Source organism: Primulina eburnea, chromosome 5 (genome assembly GCF_022965805.1).
Source record: "Primulina eburnea isolate SZY01 chromosome 5, ASM2296580v1, whole genome shotgun sequence".
Classification (NCBI taxonomy): Eukaryota; Viridiplantae; Streptophyta; class Magnoliopsida; order Lamiales; family Gesneriaceae; genus Primulina; species Primulina eburnea.
Window position 1 is genome coordinate 5938103 of NC_133105.1, and position 18798 is coordinate 5956900.

The 18798-nt window shown below is 35.5% G+C and overlaps 4 protein-coding genes across 5 annotated transcripts; 3 read left to right on the forward strand and 1 right to left on the reverse strand.

The window, feature by feature from the left end:
- Window positions 1–1009: 1009 nt before the first annotated feature.
- On the forward strand, window positions 1010–7490 carry LOC140832697 (uncharacterized). Its single transcript, XM_073196841.1, has 17 exons — window positions 1010–1482; window positions 2204–2560; window positions 2651–2791; window positions 3014–3146; window positions 3247–3360; window positions 3463–3536; window positions 3615–3689; window positions 4132–4224; window positions 4309–4369; window positions 4468–4800; window positions 5695–5821; window positions 5907–6006; window positions 6092–6161; window positions 6318–6470; window positions 6553–6648; window positions 6759–7078; window positions 7225–7490. Exons 1-17 carry the CDS (start codon window positions 1396–1398, stop codon window positions 7405–7407), a joined length of 2517 nt encoding a protein of 838 aa, XP_073052942.1. The 5' UTR covers window positions 1010–1395; the 3' UTR covers window positions 7408–7490.
- Window positions 7491–7912: 422 nt separating this feature from the next.
- Window positions 7913–9087, reverse strand: LOC140832698 (pathogenesis-related protein 5-like). Its single transcript, XM_073196842.1, has 2 exons — window positions 8837–9087; window positions 7913–8727 (listed from the first exon to the last, which is right to left on the reverse strand). The coding sequence occupies exons 1-2, from the start codon at window positions 8889–8891 to the stop codon at window positions 8030–8032; spliced, it is 753 nt and encodes a 250-aa protein (XP_073052943.1). The 5' UTR covers window positions 8892–9087; the 3' UTR covers window positions 7913–8029.
- Window positions 9088–10097: 1010 nt separating this feature from the next.
- On the forward strand, window positions 10098–11920 carry LOC140832699 (uncharacterized). Of its 2 annotated transcripts, none has more exons than XM_073196844.1 (2): window positions 10098–10273; window positions 10801–11920. In XM_073196844.1, exon 2 carries the CDS (start codon window positions 10819–10821, stop codon window positions 11518–11520), a length of 702 nt encoding a protein of 233 aa, XP_073052945.1. In that variant the 5' UTR covers window positions 10098–10273; window positions 10801–10818; the 3' UTR covers window positions 11521–11920. The 2 variants fall into 2 exon arrangements, with proteins under 2 accessions (XP_073052945.1, XP_073052946.1); XM_073196845.1 differs by having other exon boundaries at window positions 10118–10273; window positions 10777–11920.
- A 4028-nt stretch (window positions 11921–15948) lies between these two features.
- LOC140832700 (probable galacturonosyltransferase-like 1) lies at window positions 15949–17457 on the forward strand. The gene has a single exon (XM_073196846.1). The coding sequence runs from the start codon at window positions 16155–16157 to the stop codon at window positions 17226–17228; it is 1074 nt and encodes a 357-aa protein (XP_073052947.1). The 5' UTR covers window positions 15949–16154; the 3' UTR covers window positions 17229–17457.
- Window positions 17458–18798: the final 1341 nt, after the last annotated feature.

The window sequence follows — 18798 nt, forward strand, 5'->3', positions numbered from 1 at the left end:
AATTTGTACACTACCACTTTTTTTGTGTGATATAATGTAATTGTTGCAAAATTATAATTTCATTATAATTATTGAATTCTTAATTCTAAATTTTCTTTATAATTCTTGAATTCTTAATTTTAAATTATGATAAATGCATGAATTAGAAAAGTCTTATTTTATATGTACAAGATAAACGGGGGATGTTGGTCTTGATGTGATGGAATAATTGAATGAGACATGATGAACTTATTATTAATCACCTAGGATATAATAAATAAATGAAATTGTGTATTTTGTAATGTAAATTAGATATTTATATATATATATATATATATATATATATATATATATATATATCTATTTTTAAATAGTTAATAATTTGAATTTTCTTATTTTAAGTGACGAACGACTCTATTACTTAGGCGAGTTAATCTTGCGTCATCAATGAAATTAATGGTAGGTTTTAATTTCTAAACGTTGGTTTGAAAATTTACATGTTAATGATAATTCAAATCTAATAAATGCGTTAGATTTCCACCATTTTATTTAATGTATTTCTTTGCTGAAGCAGACATTTTATGAGTGATAAAATACTACTAATTATATTATATTTTTTTAAAGCTATAAATCTTATCCTTTATATATTGACCATAAAATAACTTTAATTATCTTATCTACATCAATGTTGATTTTTTTTTTCTGGAAAAAATTATTATTATTATTGATATAACTGGACTTTATAATAATTAGTAAAGTTATCTTTCCTTTTATATTTTTGACCAAATTATTAAAATATATGTCAATAATCAAATTTCTTGTTTAAAAGATTAATTGATTCAGAATCTTACCATTTTCTTTCTTTTTTTTTTAGTTGTTTTATCCATATTGATAAATAGTTACCAAAAAGCTTAAATGGAATAAATATATGCTGATTACATATTACGAAGGACCTCAGAAAAGATAATTGATGCATAAAAAAGTAGATTAAAGAGCTTTTAGGGAGGGCCGATTCAGAATTATCTTGTCAAACTCCACCCACTCCCACCGGTCTTTAACTTTCTTTGATTTATTTATTTATTGTAATTTTCAACATCTCGTTTTCTTTATTCTCTCTACGCCGTTTAACTCCCTCGAAAGTTGCAACTTGAAAACATTTCTGAGGTGTATTTACGGTCCATTGGAGGTGACAATATACTGTCTTGCATGATACAGCGGAGATAAGAGCTGCCATTCTTGGATGAGTTCTCGGAAAAGCTGAAATCTTTGTGCCTTATTTTGTGGAGTTCAAGGGATTTCAGTGTATGGGCTGTGTAATGCAGAGGGGTTTGAGTTTTCTCTGTGGGTGGGAGCCGATCGGGGAAGTGCCATCTATTTGATGGGAACGAGGTTTTCTCCGTTAAACGCAACCGTTTCATGGAGCTAAGGATTCGGTGTTACCGATGTTTCGAGAATTCTTCGCTTCCAAGATTTAAACTGAGTTTTGTTTTCATTTGTGCCAAGGTCATATTTATTTTTTGTTCGTATGTTCTTGTTCAGTTTACGGGTTCTTTGGACCCTTGTGGATTTTGTATGAACTGAGAAGTAAAGATTAGATTTTTATTGAAGTGTTGTAGCTGTAATTGATAATTTCGTCGATTTGGGGGATGTTGTGGGGAGATAATGCCGGGGAATAAAAATAGAAAGTCTGCTAGGATTCGGAACTATTTACTTGTGTTCCATTATCAGTTGCAAAATCTGGGACTTTGTTCCAATTTTTGATAAATTTTGATTTGTGAACCCGGGTTATTTTAGGAAGCTAATTTTGTATTTAACATTTTTGTGCCTTCTTGGTAAGATTTCCTATTTGGGTTTGGCGAAGAGAAATTATTTTGGTCCTTGTTTTTGTCTATCAGTGTGATTTATGTCTTTGCTGACTGACGTGTAATCACGCATAAACTGTGTCTTAAATTTGTGCGTTTCTACAGGTCTGTTGATTCATGTCTTTGACTCTTTGCGAATAATGGATTTGGTTAAAGTAGGCATTATTTTGTTTACTTTAATAATCTAGTCTAACCTGCTCCAAGTGATTTCTGGATTTCCTGGGGCTTTTTTTATTTTTTATTTTTTTATTTTATCTAATATAACCTGCTCCAAGTGATTTCTGACCTCATACTGGTTCGCACATTAGTGTAAATGTAGTATGTAAACAGACAGTAAAAGTTATTATCTGCCTGCATTTCAGGTTCTGCTGGTATTGTTGTCACTGGATGGTGTTTATTCAGCCAACAAAGATTTTATATTGCATAGGCAAGGACCTGAACAGGGCAAGGAGAATATAAAATCACATTCTTGTATTCATGATCAGATTATCGAGCAAAGGAAGAGACCTGGTCGTAAAGTTTATTCAGTTTCGGCTCAGATTTATGACAATGCTGATAATTCCAACTCACTTCACCATAGCGGAAGGGCATTGCTTGGTCTTTCTGAGTCAGGGAAGCAACAGAATGATGCTAAGAATCCCATTAGGATTTATTTAAATTATGATGCTGTTGGTCATTCATCGGATAGAGACTGCCGAAACTTGGGGGATATTGTTAAGGCAAGCTTCTGCAAAAACCACTTTTGAATTTATCACATTTAAAATTATGGCTTGGTTATTTTACCTTCACTTTTATATTTTGTTTACCAGCTCGGGGAACCAAGTGGCACTTCTGTTTCTGGAGCACCTTCTTGTAACCCTCACAGTGATCCTCCTGTGTATGGGGACTGCTGGTATAATTGTACACTAGATGACATTGCTGGGGATGACAAAAAGTTTCGCCTTCGCAAGGTAATGGTCTTACTCGATTTTGTTTTATTTTTATGTATCTGGTTGTCCACTGTTATCAAGTCGAAGGATCGAATGCTTGAAACTTACAAATGGAGGTCGTTGAGTGATGGCAATTTGGTATCTAAAAAGTGCATTAATATTCGAGAAGATTAATAATAGAAGGATATCAAGGGTGGAATTTACACTACTCAAGGCTGTCTCTCTAAAACAGTAATTTTTCAGGCTCTTGGGCAAACAGCAGATTGGTTCAGTAGAGCTTTATCTGTTGAGCCCGTGAAGGGGAATTTGCGTTTGAGTGGATATTCTGCTTGTGGACAAGATGGAGGCGTGCAGCTTCCAAGGGAAGCTGTGGAAGGTAAACCTTTTTGCGCAGAGTAATCTCTCAAATAACGAGTGTCATATATCAAATTGCCTTGAATGCTTCCTTCAATAATAAAATATTATCATTTTTTCAGAGGGAGTTGCTAATGCAGATTTGGTTCTTTTCGTCACAACCAGACCAACAACAGGCCATACTCTTGCTTGGGCAGTGGCATGTGAACGTGACCAATGGGGTCGTGCTATTGCTGGTATTTGTTTTGCCTTACTAAATTTTGTATTAGATAAATTATTGTCAAGGCATTTTATCCTATTCATTATCTGACGGAGGAGGATTACCACTTCTGATACAGGACATGTAAATGTTGCACCTCGTCACTTGACTGCTGAAGCCGAAACTTTACTATCTGCCACTCTAATCCATGAGGTAGTTAATTTAAGCTACAGACTTTGCTAGTCAGGGAAGTGTCTTTTTGATTAAGCTCTTGACTTCTTGCTTTCGTAGGTTGTGCACGTGCTTGGATTTGATCCCCATGCCTTTGCTCATTTCCGGGATGAGAGAAAAAGGAGGCGAGGTCGGGTACGTAGTGCCATAATCTTCAACATTTCTTGGTATTATTATGAGATATTATCATTGGATGTTGTCCATTGCGTGTCTATGTTTTCCACATAGAAGATGGTCATTTATATCCTAGAAGTGGAAGTTTCCCTTGCAGGTTGATAAATTTTTATTTGTGGAAACCGGAAAACAGATTCGTTTTTTGCAAAATACATATTTGCAACTAAAATTCGAAACTGAAATTACTCGACTGTGACTTATTTGCATATGAAACTGAACGAAGACAAGATACCAGAAAATGCCATTTATCACCTTTGTAAAACAGTGAAAAGATCTTCAAACAGACAGGCAAAAGATTTGAAGCACAAGGAATCAATGAAAAAAGTCTACTTAACCCTTGCTTGTACTCTGACTCTATCTTCTTGATATCTGGCTGAACTATTTTTGTTAAAACTTTTTGTAGGTTATCGATCAAGTTATGGATGAAAAACTTGGACGAACAGTAACAAGAGTGGTGCTTCCTCGAGTAATCATGCACTCACGTCATCACTATGGGGTAGGTTATTGGTTAATATTTTTTTTTTGCGGAGTGAAGAAAGTGTACTGGTGAACATTTCTTGCAATTTTTTCATGTTTCTAGGCTTTCTCAGCGAATTTCACTGGATTGGAGCTTGAAGATGGTGGCGGGCGTGGCACATCAGGTTGTTCTCCATTCTTGTTTCTTATCAGTAACCTGAGCATGTCCTTAACTTGATTATATCTTACTGCTGATTCTTATTTTGCCATCAATTTTCCACAGGTTCCCATTGGGAGAAAAGACTTTTGATGAATGAAATTATGACTGGCTCGGTTGATACAAGATCAGTAGTTTCAAAAATGACCCTTGCTTTGCTTGAGGATAGTGGATGGTACCAAGCAAATTACAGCATCGCAGATCGCCTTGACTGGGGTCGCAACCAGGGAATTGAGTTTATTACCTCACCTTGCAGCCATTGGAAGGGTGCATATCACTGCAACATCACACAGTTTTCTGGATGTACATATAACAGAGAAGCCGAAGGCTACTGTCCTATAGTAAATTACAGTGAGGATCTTCCCCAATGGGCCCGCTACTTTCCACAGGCCAACAAAGGTTTGTTCTTGAGTTGCATTTCTTGAAGTTTAACTCTTATACTTTTCTTTGTTTAAAACAACCAATGTAATTTTTTGAGTACAATTCATTTTAAATGTTATTAATGATGTTAGCTTGGATTGTTTTCATTTCATATGCCAATTGGATTCACAAATATACTCCATTAACTTCACCTAAATTCCTATTGGTTGCGTTTAGATTGATGGATTTGGATTTGGAAGATTTGAAATCCATGGATTTGAAATAATTAGGTTGAGGAGTGGATTTGGGAATTGAAGCAAAAAATTGTACTTAGCTAAGGATTTCAAATCTTTTATTCCTTTGAAATAATTAGGTTGAGGAGTGGATCTGGGAATTGAAGCAAAAAAATGTACTTAGTTATGGGATTTCAAATCTTTTATTCTAAATTTGAATCAAATGAATACAAAAGATTTGAGGCGTGGATTTGAAATCAAAATAAATAAAATCTTTCGTTCCAAACACAACCTTAGAGAAGGCTGAAAGCGAGCATCTATTTTAACTTCCAATTTTTCTGTCATTGTGGCTTGAGTGCACAAGGAGCAAACTTTCACAACCTTAGCTGATTAACCAAATCGAATCAGTTGGACTGAACAAAATCATTAATATATCTAATGCTTCTTTGAGGAATGCAAAATAATGAAAGCAATAACTTGTGATAATCTGTAATGAGTGCAAGACTTGAGTTCATATGCATATTCTTTATTTGGTTACGATGATTGACATAATAGATTCATGTTGTATTATCGAACGAAATGATGGTAGTTGTTTCTGATTGACAATGACTATATTTTATTTCGGTGTTTTTTCATGATGTGGATAAATTATCCTAACAATTAAATAGTCTATGTAATGGGAATTTTCTCTGTTTTGCAGGTGGTCAGTCGTCATTGGCTGATTATTGCACTTATTTTGTAGCATACTCTGATGGATCATGTATGGACACTAATAGTGCCAGGGCACCGGACAGGATGCTAGGTGAAGTCAGGGGAAGTAATTCAAGGTGACATTTTGTTTAGAAAGCTTTGATAGAATTACAACTTCTGTAAAATTTGAATCAATTCTTTTCATATTGTCCTTGCATGTAGGTGCATGGCCTCATCATTAGTGCGCAGCGGATTTGTCAGGGGATCTTCGACCCAAGGCAATGGTTGTTATCAGCACCGGTGTCTAAACACTTCACTGGAGGTAGGATTTGGTAAACAAACACGTTTATTGACGAGTTTCAAGCGTCTTGGTATCATAACCTAAATATTTATTAATGTTTTTCTAGGTTGCGGTTGATGGTGCTTGGAAAACATGTCCTGAGGCTGGGGGACCTGTTCAATTTCCAGGCTTCAGTGGTAATTACATAATTTTACACACGTAATGGTAACATATCAATTATGTTCTTATACATATGTGTATGTGTGTGCCTGTGTCTCTGTTTTTATGTAAAAGGGTGTAAACACTCATTTGTTTCGTAACCTATTGGTTAAAATGTCCCCTGCCAACTTTAGGTGAACTGATCTGCCCAGCATACCATGAACTTTGCTACATTGATCCAGTCCCTGTCTCTGGTCGATGTCCTAATTCATGTAGTTTTAATGGTGACTGCATTGATTCAAGATGTCATTGCTTTTTGGGGTTCGAGGGTTATGATTGTAGCCAACGTGAGTATATCAACCTTCTGACGTACTGATTTTTTTTTATTCTTATATACGGCTTACGGTACGTCTTCTCTTTCATTTACAGGTACTTGCCCCAACAACTGCGGTGGACATGGAAGGTGCCTCGATAGCGGTGTGTGCGAGTGTGAAAACAGGTTCACTGGGACTGATTGCACTACAGGTAATATAACATTACACAATTCGATTTCCTTCTATACTAACTTTGTTAAAAGCATATTAAGTTATCTTTGCTAAGCGTTGATTTACACAGTACCATATTGTGATTTGCAGCCATTTGCGATGAACAATGCAGTCTACATGGTGGAGTCTGTGATGACGGTGTCTGTGAGTTCCGGTGCTCAGATTACGCAGGCTATACGTGCCAGAATAGCTCCATGCTTCTTCCCAGCCTCTCAGTATGCAAAGATGTGTTGGAGAAAGATGTGTTGGGGCAACATTGTGCGCCTAGTGAGTTGAGTATCTTGCAGCAGCTCGAAGAAGTTGTTGTGATGCCGAATTACCATAGATTGTTCCCAGGAGGTCCTCGAAAATTTCTAAATTATATCAGAGGCCGAGACTGTGATGGAGCTGCTAAGCGATTGTCCTGTTGGGTAAGTTTTTTTCTCCGTTACTTTTTCACTCCCACGCCTTTTCGTAGAAAGCCATTGGGCGTTGCTTAGTTGTTTACAAGGCCATGGGTCCACAGAGCCCTATAATAAGTCGTCTTCTGATACATTTTTGCTACTATTCAAACCAGATATCTATTCAAAAATGCGACAAAGATGGTGACAATCGTTTACGCGTATGTCATTCAGCTTGCCAATCTTATAACCTAGCGTGCGGTGCATCGCTAGATTGCTCAGATCAGACCCTCTTCAGCAACGAGGACGATGGTGAAGGTCTATGCACTGGATGGGGCGAGTTGAATTCATGGTTGTAATAATGTTAAGTTCTAAACAAGTCGAGCAGCAATCCTCGTAGGACTTGTGTACATTGTATGTAGCATCTAGTTTTCCTTATTTTTTTCGATGATTGGTCATTTTTGGTAGGAAAAATTGTGGCACAAATTGCAGGAGCATGATAGTGTAGACATCTTGACCATTCCCAGCCCGAAATAGTTTCAAGAAGATTTGGGAGGAAATGGATGACTATCGAGGATTTGGCTTTCGAAGAGGGCAGTCCAAATGTAGAGAATTTTTAATAATGTATGGATTAATACAGAAAAAAATGGAAAAAATTGTAAATGTAAATCGTTCCTTGTCTGTATTATGGTGGTTTCTCCATTAGAAAAGTAGTCGTGATCGTGATATTGCATCTTGGCCCTTTTAATGTTGTCTTTTTTATTTTCTTTTCCTATTCGGAATGAAAATGGATGAAGATAATAATAATAATTATATAAACGCATAAGATTTGTACTGTAATCTCCATATCTTTAATCCATACACGCAAAGAATTTGCAGAGCTTATTCAAAAATCATAGATTAAATTTGAGAATTTTGTAACATTTGCTCTCACCATCCAACAAAAAGATTATTGTGGTACTTTCTTTATGAACTACAAATTTATGAAGTGGGACAGAATGTGATGAAGTAGTCTGAACCAGTGCAAGTAAACGTACTCGTAGCATCATCATACGCATAACTGTATGCCGCTGGACATGCATTCTTGAATATCTGCGAGTATTGTGTCGGCGAGCATGTACTCGCCGTCGAGTGCTGGCCGGTGCAGCAAAATTCCGGCCTGTTGAACGCCGCACACGCACTCTTGCATGCCACCACAGCGCCTGCGCCTTCTCCGACCACCTGCAGCTCCTTCGGGCAGTTCTCATTTACGTCCGAAACGCACCCGGCGTACTTGCAGTCTCCCGAACCACCTGAGGGCCGCACCCCAAGGCCGACATTGTAGCCATCCACCAGGCTCACATCGTAGAAATCTTCGGCCATGTTGCCGCTGCTTCCTAAAGTGAATTCCGCGAGGGTGACGGGAGGAACTCCTCCGCCGGTGCATTTCACCGTGCCACCACAGTCTCCTGTCGCACACTTCCCATTTCCAGACTCATCAAAATTGCATCCCGTACGAGCCCAGAAACGCCCGGACCAACCTGCAGGCGCCGGAAGCTGGATGGTAGCTCCCGGGGCCAACGCGAAGCCCCCATCTCCAAGAATGGCGACGCCGTTTCCAGAGAGCGTGCCTGGCCAAATCGTGTAACTGCAGCTGTTTTGGAGCGTGAATATAGCCGCGGAAGCAATATTTATACCTCCTGCAAATTCAAATCAAATGAACCAACCCAAGAGACAAATTTAATCAGCAAAAAAATCATTTCCATAACAATACATACACTTAAAACAATTCATCTGAATTTTAATCACCCGTGAAGAACATGATCAGGATCAGAACATGGACAACATTTTGCTTACTCGCCATGGGATTCAGTGTGTTAAATGCAGACAAGCTCTCTATCTGCAGAGTGTATGTTTTCGTAGAAGTTGCTTATATTTATAGACGGATTGGAGGAAAAAATTGCAGTAGTTGGTTTGTCTTGCAAATAATTCCTCACGTCAAAAAAGAAGTTGAAAGAAATTGGTTGGGATAACCCACAACTAATGCACGTCAAAGGGTAGTTCCAAGACGTGTGAGACTGCAGATAAATTTGCTTTGTTAGCAGTAGGTTGGATTTAATTGTTTACCAAAAACAGTTGAGAGACTCATTCTTTCGGATCTTTATTTTGTATTTTTTTGCCCTTCTAACACGATATGCATGCACAAATCCAAATTTCCCTTTGTCTAAATCTACGAATCTAATTAAATCTTTCCCACTTATCTAATTTTTCCATCTAAATTAAACTTTCAAACCTCTTTTCAATTTCACACAAGACCAAAAATATATTTGACCGGACAAATCGCGATTTTTGAATCATTTTCAATTGCAACTTCTCGATCATATTAGACTCAGATTTCATGACCAAGATCGTGCTGCACAAGTGTTTTTTTTTAAATTAAGCGTCACGCAAAGATTTTTTCCCAAGTAGCTGAGAAATTTACTTTGTTCTTTGAACCTTAGATTTAAACTAAGGGCTTGGATCCGTTAGAGAATGTTCCGTGAACTCGTCGTCAAAATTTTCATGGGTTTGGCTCTTTTGATATGCTCTTCAGCTCGGTCTTTTCGGAAAAGACTATGAGTTCAGATTTTTCAGACCCCTGGTTAGTAATGAGGTCCGACCTTTAACAGGTTAGATCAATTTCGTACATGAATTTGGATCCGTCCAGATGTGCCGATTTTAGGGACATCGATATCTATACTAAATATATAAAGATTGAGATTTTTAGTGGGTCGACTTTGTGATATCAATCCATTTTTACGAAAATACCTTATATATTTAGATAAATAATATTTTTTTATATATTTTATTCATAATTAAAATATCTAATCCATTTTAAAAAATTTAAACTTAGTATCATCTTTATAAATTTTATATTTAATATATTTATATTATCGTTATCTAAAGAATAATAATTTAAAATTATAATAAAATTTTATGAATGAATTTTATCTATTTCTATTTTTTTTTACGTCCATAAATGCATCATTAGGTAGTATAGGTACTTTGTCATCGTCTATAGCGTAATGTTCATTAAGAGGCAGCCACGTGGAATACGACAGAATATCGAACCGTTCGAGCCGCGAAGCCTCTAGGAAAGTCAGATAATTAAACGATGTCGTCTTCTGGCCATCAATCTTTGTTCTCCAAGCGTATTTCCATCATTTCTTGTTTGGTTCTACTGCGCGATTCTTCTCTGATCTGAAGGTAAATTTTCTGATTCTCCTTTCTTTTCGTTGTATTTTTTTTCCATTTCTTGTTATATTACCATTTAATTTTGCCATAGATCCGCATGAATTCGATTTATTCGGGCCATATATGACTCGATTTTTCGGCGCGCTGGATGTTTTCCTATTTGAAAATACTTTCATGAGTATTTGTCTTAAATTAATGAAATTCGATTTAGGGACGGTCAGAAATTTTGGGTGGTTTAGAATCAGACTGTTTAAGGTGGAGCAAGTATTCGTTTAACCTAATTAATTTGTTTTGTATGGCTTAAAAATTCCATCTTCTGAAAAGTTTGGTATTTTTGTTCATTATTTTGGGTTTTTAAGGGAATTAAATCCTACTGTGATCTTGTTTTTGCATGTTATGGATCGAGACTTTAAACCTTTGGATTTATAAAGGAATCTGGTTGGAAAAAAACTGAATTGTATCTCCTTTGAGCGCTGATATTTGACAATTTCACGTTTGTCGAGGTTTATTGATAGGTTTGGTTTTTGTGGGAAAATTAGGGCATTCACAGTTGAAAGATGGCAACTGGGTTTGGGGAATCCATGAGCAGGCATCCCCCAAGCCCTTCTTGCTCCGGTAGTAATAACAACAGTGATGCTGGAAATTTTGAGTGTAATATCTGCTTTGATTTGGCGCAAGATCCAATTGTTACACTTTGTGGTCATCTCTTCTGCTGGCCTTGTCTTTATAAGTGGCTTCATATTCACTCTCGTTCTCAAGAATGCCCTGTCTGCAAGGCCCTTATCCAGGAGGAAAAGTTAGTCCCTCTATATGGCCGTGGAAACAACTCGACTGATCCTCGATCTAGATCAATTCCGGGATTGGAGATTCCGCATCGTCCCACTGGGCAAAGACCTGAGACAGCTCCTACTCCAGATCCTAATGCTTTTGCACAACATGGATTTGGATTTATGGGAGGATTTGGTCCATTTGGAGGTTTTGCACCAATGGCTACTGCCAATTTTGGAAACTTTACATTCTCGGCTGCACTAGGTGGTTTGCTTCCATCTTTCTTTAACATGCAAGTGCACGGATTTCCTAATGCCAACATGTATGGAGCAGGACATGGTTTCCACCATGGGTATTCAAATGCATTCCATGGTGGGCATGCTCAGGGTCTCCCCCAACGTGGAAATCAGGAACAGCAGGCAGATTCTATATTGAAGGTTCTCTTGTTAATAATTGGTTTGAGTGTGTTCCTGACATTGATTTGGAGTTGAGAAGGATCTGCCCTTGGAGCTCAATTGGTTGACAATGTTCAATATTTTATTGGTTCCTCCATCTGTTGGTTCTTGAGCAGTGTGCCAGTTATCCTTTCTTGTGTTTGTTGCTGTTTTGTTGGAGAAATTATTGTTTGATGTGGACTGAAGTTTATTACATCACTAACATGATCTGCTGGTGTCTTCTCAGTTTGTATTTATATTCCTCTTTGAATTCAGTGCTGAAGGTAGAACGTCAATAGTATTCCGGTGGTGAAGTTCAGTTTTTGGTTTGCGTATGTGCTCTGTTATTTACCGGTTTCAGAGCACGAGTTTGGCTCGGACTATGATGTCGTCATTTCTTCAAAATAATTCAAACAAAGTTGATTTGTGTTTAAGCAAATTGCCTCTTTGTCATTTATGTTTAGATTTTTTTTTTTTAATTTGCTGTGGCATATAAATTCTGCATGACATTGTCTAAAGTATCACGCGGGCTGTGATTAGATAGATGGTTTCAGCCTCCATGTTGATTGATGACGAACATTTGCATGGTCATGTTTAATTATGGTTGCTTTCCTTTTCGTTTATTTTTCCCATGTTGTTCCATATCCAGGCCTGGGGTTCTATAAGCACTAGCGATTGATGGCTTCCCCCCCGAGGTTTTTTTTCAATCGTTCTACTTGTTTGTTGACTACGACAATGCATTCAGCTTTAAGATTCTCGTTCAGAAACTCTAAGGTTTCTCCAGTTAGATGCCTTTTGGACTCTTCATAGCTTATCCATCTGTGAAATTTGAGTAGTTGCATGGATCGTCGTTAAAATTTCTTCCGGTCCTAGCGTTTCAATGATTTTGGTTGATAATGGAGTCTGCAGCTGTGTAGGGATAATACGGACACAGATTGAATAGTTCATAAGAGGTTACTAGTTATCTTTCTCAGAAGTGGTTATACGCTCTCTGAGGTTATTTTTGGTACGTGGTATATGATCGTCGAATGATGTGTAATGAAAAATATACAATAAATCATCGACCCTCTTACCACCATACCAAACATACTCTCGTTATGTGTATCTTCTTTACGTAATGTTACCTGAAGTCTCAACCTCGTTCAAAAATTATAGAGGCTCGAGCTCGGGTTGGAGTTTGAGTTCGAGTCCTTATCCCCACACTCTCTCCTCCCATGTACTAAAAATAAATAAATAAAATATTACATCTGTGCTATCTATCTATAGAATCTGAGGCGACATATGAATAAGCCTTGGGTTCTCGTTCCCACGGCATAGCTGCCAAGTGTTAAATCCATGCCTGACAGTTTCAGTAAAAGTCAAGTCTGGATCCTCAGTCCTTAGCATTCTATACATTGGATTCCATCCTCAAGTTTCTAATTTGTACGAGGCACTGAAAATCTTATAAATGTGTGTGTACTTGTACCTCATGGTTGGTTGGTTGGTTGGCCACTAGAATCGGTACGAATTTTTAAATAAAATCCCATATGATGTCCACGGCTCGATAATTTAACATAAATTCGAATTACCAAGTGTTAATTAAATGGCGTAAAAGGGACATCTTAATTTCCAAGTCGTCTATTTTTACCATCTCACGTGAAAATCATATGTAGATTCTTCCCACCGTCTTGTTAGATTAAATGTCGCGTCACTCTTTGAATATGTTTTTTGTGAGACAGTTCAATCTTACTGATATTCACAATAAAAAGTAATATCCATAGCATAAAAAGTAATAATTTTTCATGGATGACCCAAATAAGATATTCGTCTCACAAAATACGATCCGTGAGATCGTCTCACACAAATTTTTGTCTCACTCATTGACATATCGTGATAATTGCATCCTTTGAAAAAAAGTACTTTGTTTTTACTTTTTCGATAAAAAAAAATCATATTATTTATTCAAAATAACAGAAAGAGTTGGAGAATTTTTTGGGCTTATTTTTATATTTGAGAAAATAAAATGGATATTTATCTTTATTATGAGGTAATATAGTTGTCATTTTAGACGTGTCTATAATTATTTCATATAGGTTTTTCTTAGAAATGATCAAAAGGCTAAAAAATAATAATCATGATTAAAATGTGAAATTGTATTTACAGAAAAAGAATAAAAATGAACAATAAATCTTGTTCTTATTATGTGGGGATGGAACCAAAATTGAGAAGAAATTTTCTATACTCCAGACGAACCCTTGGTCCAAATAGCCTGCGGTGTATGTCGTACAGGTCAACTTCGGGCTACAAAATTTGAAAACTTACCTATATAATTTATATTCAAAATTAAATACACGTGATAATTAATGTTTCATTCCATCTATTTATTATCATGAAAAGTACACACGACCCACATTCTGTCACTCTCAATTTCATAATTTTAAGTATATATGTATGTGTACTAGACTTCGATTACGAGTTATTTGTATCCATACTTCAATCGTCATAAATATATAGATTATATATATTTTTTTCGACGGTCACAAATATTATCATAATACATTTTTATTATTATGATATTCTTGCTTAATGTATTAGTAATTAAATGATTACAAACTATTACTAACAATTTTTATTTTTTTGGAAATGGACACACAATGTGAATATATTAGGTCATCTCCAACCACAAAATCTATTTTGATGTGAATTTGATATTAAAATTGTGTGATTTCTGCACCAAATATAACATTCATCTCCAACTCATTTAAATCAAATCTTACGTCAAAAAGAATATTTTCGAAATATTTTTTTTATTTTACATACATTAATTATTATATTTTATTTAATATATTTTTAATTATGAATATGTTTATATTATATAATCAATATTATATTATTAATAAATTTAAATAATATTTATAGTTTTTAATATAACTATTTGTAATAATAAAAATAAAAATAAAAAAACAAAAAAAATAAAAAAAAATGAAAACCTCTAGCAAAATAGTGCAGCCTCCATTGGGAAGACAAAATACAATTTGGCAAAAATTTGTGTGAGACGGTCTCACGGGTCATATTTGTGAGACGGATCTTTTATTTGGGTCATCCATGAAAAAGTATTATTTTTTATGCTAAGAGTATTACTTTTTATTGTGAATATGGGTAGGGTTGATCCGTCTCACGGATTAAGATCCGTGAGACGGTCTCACATGAGACCTACTCATACAATTTTGGTGCCGCATTGAAAATGTCCTTATGAATTAGTAGCCAGAAGTTGGTGTTATTTCCAAAAAAATACCAACTTTACACCCTTGCATTTGCTTAAAAAAGAAGTTGACTTATTTTTTTTAAAAAAAAAGGATGACTTGTGAGCTAATATATATTATTGGTGTGGTGTGAATATTTTGCACTGATTTTATTGGTTATTTACTTATTTTTCAGATGATAGGTATTATCACTGTGTTGGGAGAAAAATGAAAGATCAACTAACTCTTTAATAACTAGGAATTTTTTTTTAAATGCCGAGTCTGATAAATTTCTATTCCTAAGTACCTACATTCGTATACAAAGTAATATTATCATGATATATAAGTAAGTTTTATTCTAAATATTTTAAAATCGTGGGACCAAAGTAAATTGTCGAGAACTATAGAATAAGTCTGCTATGAGATGATTTAACATATCTAAAGTAAAAATAATAAAATTTTTGAGATCAAATAAAAAACCCTCTCAAAAAATTATCTTATAATTTTATAGTAGTTTTTGTCTTTTAGAAAAATGGATAGTTGTAACGCGTACAAATTGTTTACTCGTTTTGTTCAGATTTCATTATTGTTTTGTTTGACTGATGAGTAGATTCAAAGTTTCCAAGATCAAGTCCTTTTCACAATTTTATGATGTACGTACTGAGATATGTTTGTAATGAATATATATATATATATATATATACACATATATACATACATCATGAGATAAATATATAATATTATTCAAAATAAGAGACTCGGACTTCAAAATTGCGTGGCCACCACTGACACAGATCAAAGATAAAATTAGTGGTGTAGCTATGATTTTTGGCTACAGAAATGAAATTAATGCATAAAAAATTTAGGAAAAAATGTAATATTTATATTAAAAAGATCTCGTGAAAATCTCTAAAAAATATTAACAAACTAACATACCTATCATGTAAATTTTTTTAAATCAACACATTTTGCACAAAATGCAAAGAATTTTATGTCTGATGTTTTAAAAATACAGAGTTCTAATTGTAATTAATTAGAATTTTGGACCACATTTACTTTTTTTTATATATATAATATAATAATAGGAGAAAACATTAAGAAAACTAATCAACTAGATTTACTTTGGACATGTAACATGCCTTCCACAACACATGCAAAAAGTGAAAACCTTTAACCTTAAATTTCATAATTTGTACCGTTTAACCATACAGTTTTGTTCTCTACTCCCATCACTTATCCTAAATGCAACCGACTCATAACATGCATAATGTCTTCAAATTTCACAAATCCTCCATTTGTAAGATTTTCTAAAGAAAATACAAAAAACCCAATGTTGAAAAATCTAAGACATGGCATGAAACCAAGAAAATCAATATAAAAATCTTGGACCGAGCTGCCCATCCAGCTATGCACTTGCAGCCCTCCAATCATATAAAAGACCTCTCGGCCCCCAACATCCACAAGATCTAGATGAAGAACCCTACACACCCAATCTTCTCTCAATTTTTTACAATCACCGCTTGCTTCTTTCTTGCAACTTCTATTGCAAAACAAAATGAAATAACCAAAATCCCACAAATATTTAGAGAAGCCCCCAAATTCTACAATGCCCCCTATTGCCCTTCTATTGTTGATTCCGACGATAACAACCACATGGAGCTGGTGTGCTCGATGGGAGCTACCCATGTGGCGATGACATTGGATTCGGCCTACATTCGAGGCTCCATGGCCGCCATCCTCTCCATCCTCCAACACACTTCTTGCCCTCAGAACATCTTCTTGCACTTCGTCGTCCCGGCCTCGACCTCATCCTCGTCTTTACTTACGACGATTAGAGCGTCTTTCCCATACCTAAACTTCAGAGTCTACCGGTTCCACGATACAGCAGTGGCGGGTCTGATCTCCACATCCATCCGTTCGGCCCTCGACTGCCCTCTCAACTACGCCCGCAGCTACTTGGCTGACCTCCTGCCGCCCTGCGTCCGCCGTGTCGTGTATTTAGACTCTGACTTAGTCCTTGTCGATGATATTGCGAAGCTCGCCGCCACCCCACTCGGGGGAGACAAGGTCCTGGCGGCTCCGGAGTACTGCAATGCCAATTTCACATCCTATTTCACCCCGACATTCTGGTCAAGCCCTTCGCTTTCCCTGACATTCGCCGATCGAAAAGCGTGCTATTTCAACACCGGAGTAATGGTGATTGACCTGCTCCGGTGGCGGGACGGGGATTACACGAGAAAGATTGAAGAATGGATGGAGTTACAGAAGAGAATGAGGATATATGAACTGGGTTCTTTGCCGCCATTCTTGCTGGTTTTCGCCGGCAAAATAGCGCCGGTTGATCACAGCTGGAATCAACACGGCCTCGGCGGAGATAATTTTCGTGGGCTCTGCCGGGATTTGCATCCGGGTCCGGTTAGTTTGCTGCATTGGAGTGGGAAAGGGAAGCCATGGGCGAGGCTTGATGCTAACAGGCCCTGCCCATTGGATGCACTTTGGGCGCCTTACGATCTGTTGAAACCTCCGTTTTCATTTGATTCTTGAAATTCTTGACAGATCACAAACTATCAAAAAAAATTTATTAACATCTTTTCTTTTTGTAGAATTTGAGAAAGACATACATATATTCGAGGACACTGTATAGAAACCGTGGATTTGAATTTTGCGCTGTAAATTTGGTGTACCTAGGTTGCTATAAAATCCATGAATCTAGACTGTACAAGAAAGTACAGAGTCCAAGATTAATATTTCTTGAATGAGGTATGTTTACGAACTTCACTGGTTGCTGTACAGAAGAAACTAACGTCGGTGGGTTCAAAAATCCTCTCCTTTTCCACTATTTTATTATTGTTTCATATTGAATATTTTGTAAATTCAGCTTCATACCCATATTTTTTTATAACGATGAAACTTTAACAACTATTTTTCAATGTACATCGAATAAATTTTATGCAAATCACGCAAATAAAATATATTATAGTTTCATTGATAAATAACAAGACGAGTACGATGAATATCAACAACTTCAATACAACTGTTAGAATTTCTTGAAATTTTATACGAAATATGTATATTTAGGAATTATATGTTGCTTATAGCATATCAAACCAGCATATAAATTGATTGCTTGTAATATATCAAAGTATACCCTTTTGAAAATTGTTATAATTAACCTTGTCGCTGAACCCAATTTTCTCGAGATTAAATATAAATTTATTGAGCTACCAAACTATATAATTGATCTCACTTTCTTGATATATTTCCTTTTCATAAAGTATATTTATTATATTCGCTTTCAACGTACATGAAAATGACTTCGGGCCGAAGGATGCTACGATTATAACCTATGTTTTGATTAAAGTTGATTTTTTTTAAAAGATACATCGATTCCGATTAATGATATTTATTTTTATAGAAATTTCTTGATTTATCCTTACACATGACTTCTTTTTGTTAAACAAGTCGTTAGAGCCAGTTGATTATAAAAATCTTAGACTCATTAAAATTTAAAAAAAAAAAAAAAACCCACAAAACAAAATAAACATTAAATATTATAAAGGAGAATCGAAAATTCTGAAAATCGGACAAATTAAGAAGTTTTTCGACGAGGTAAAAAACTTAAATATAAAGGTTATTCACAATATAAAGATTTGTAATTTAAGAGATGATTTTTCATTTAAATGTATTGAATATTAAATAATCACCACCATTTTTGCATAATGAGATCATGCCATGCCGACAACTCAGTTTGGTTGTTTTTCCTCTTTTGAAAATTAATTAAATTATTATGCCTTTTTTAAGGAAATATAATGCTTTTTTTATTATAAATATTTTATTCATTTCAATATTATTATTTTGCAAATGCCAACGATTTCTAAGCGTCATTTGACTTTTATTCATATTTTATATTTACATAATGTTGGCTCTAATCTTTGACGTGGCTGAGCTCCATTTCTTCTAAAGTGAGGATCTGATGCAATTAATTAATTATTTTTTTTTAAAAATAATATTAAATTAAAAATGCCGATCCTGCATTATCGATTTAGGAAACCAAAGAAAATACTACGAGTAACTTCTTCCCATAAATGATAAGAGCAAATATATTGGATTAAGA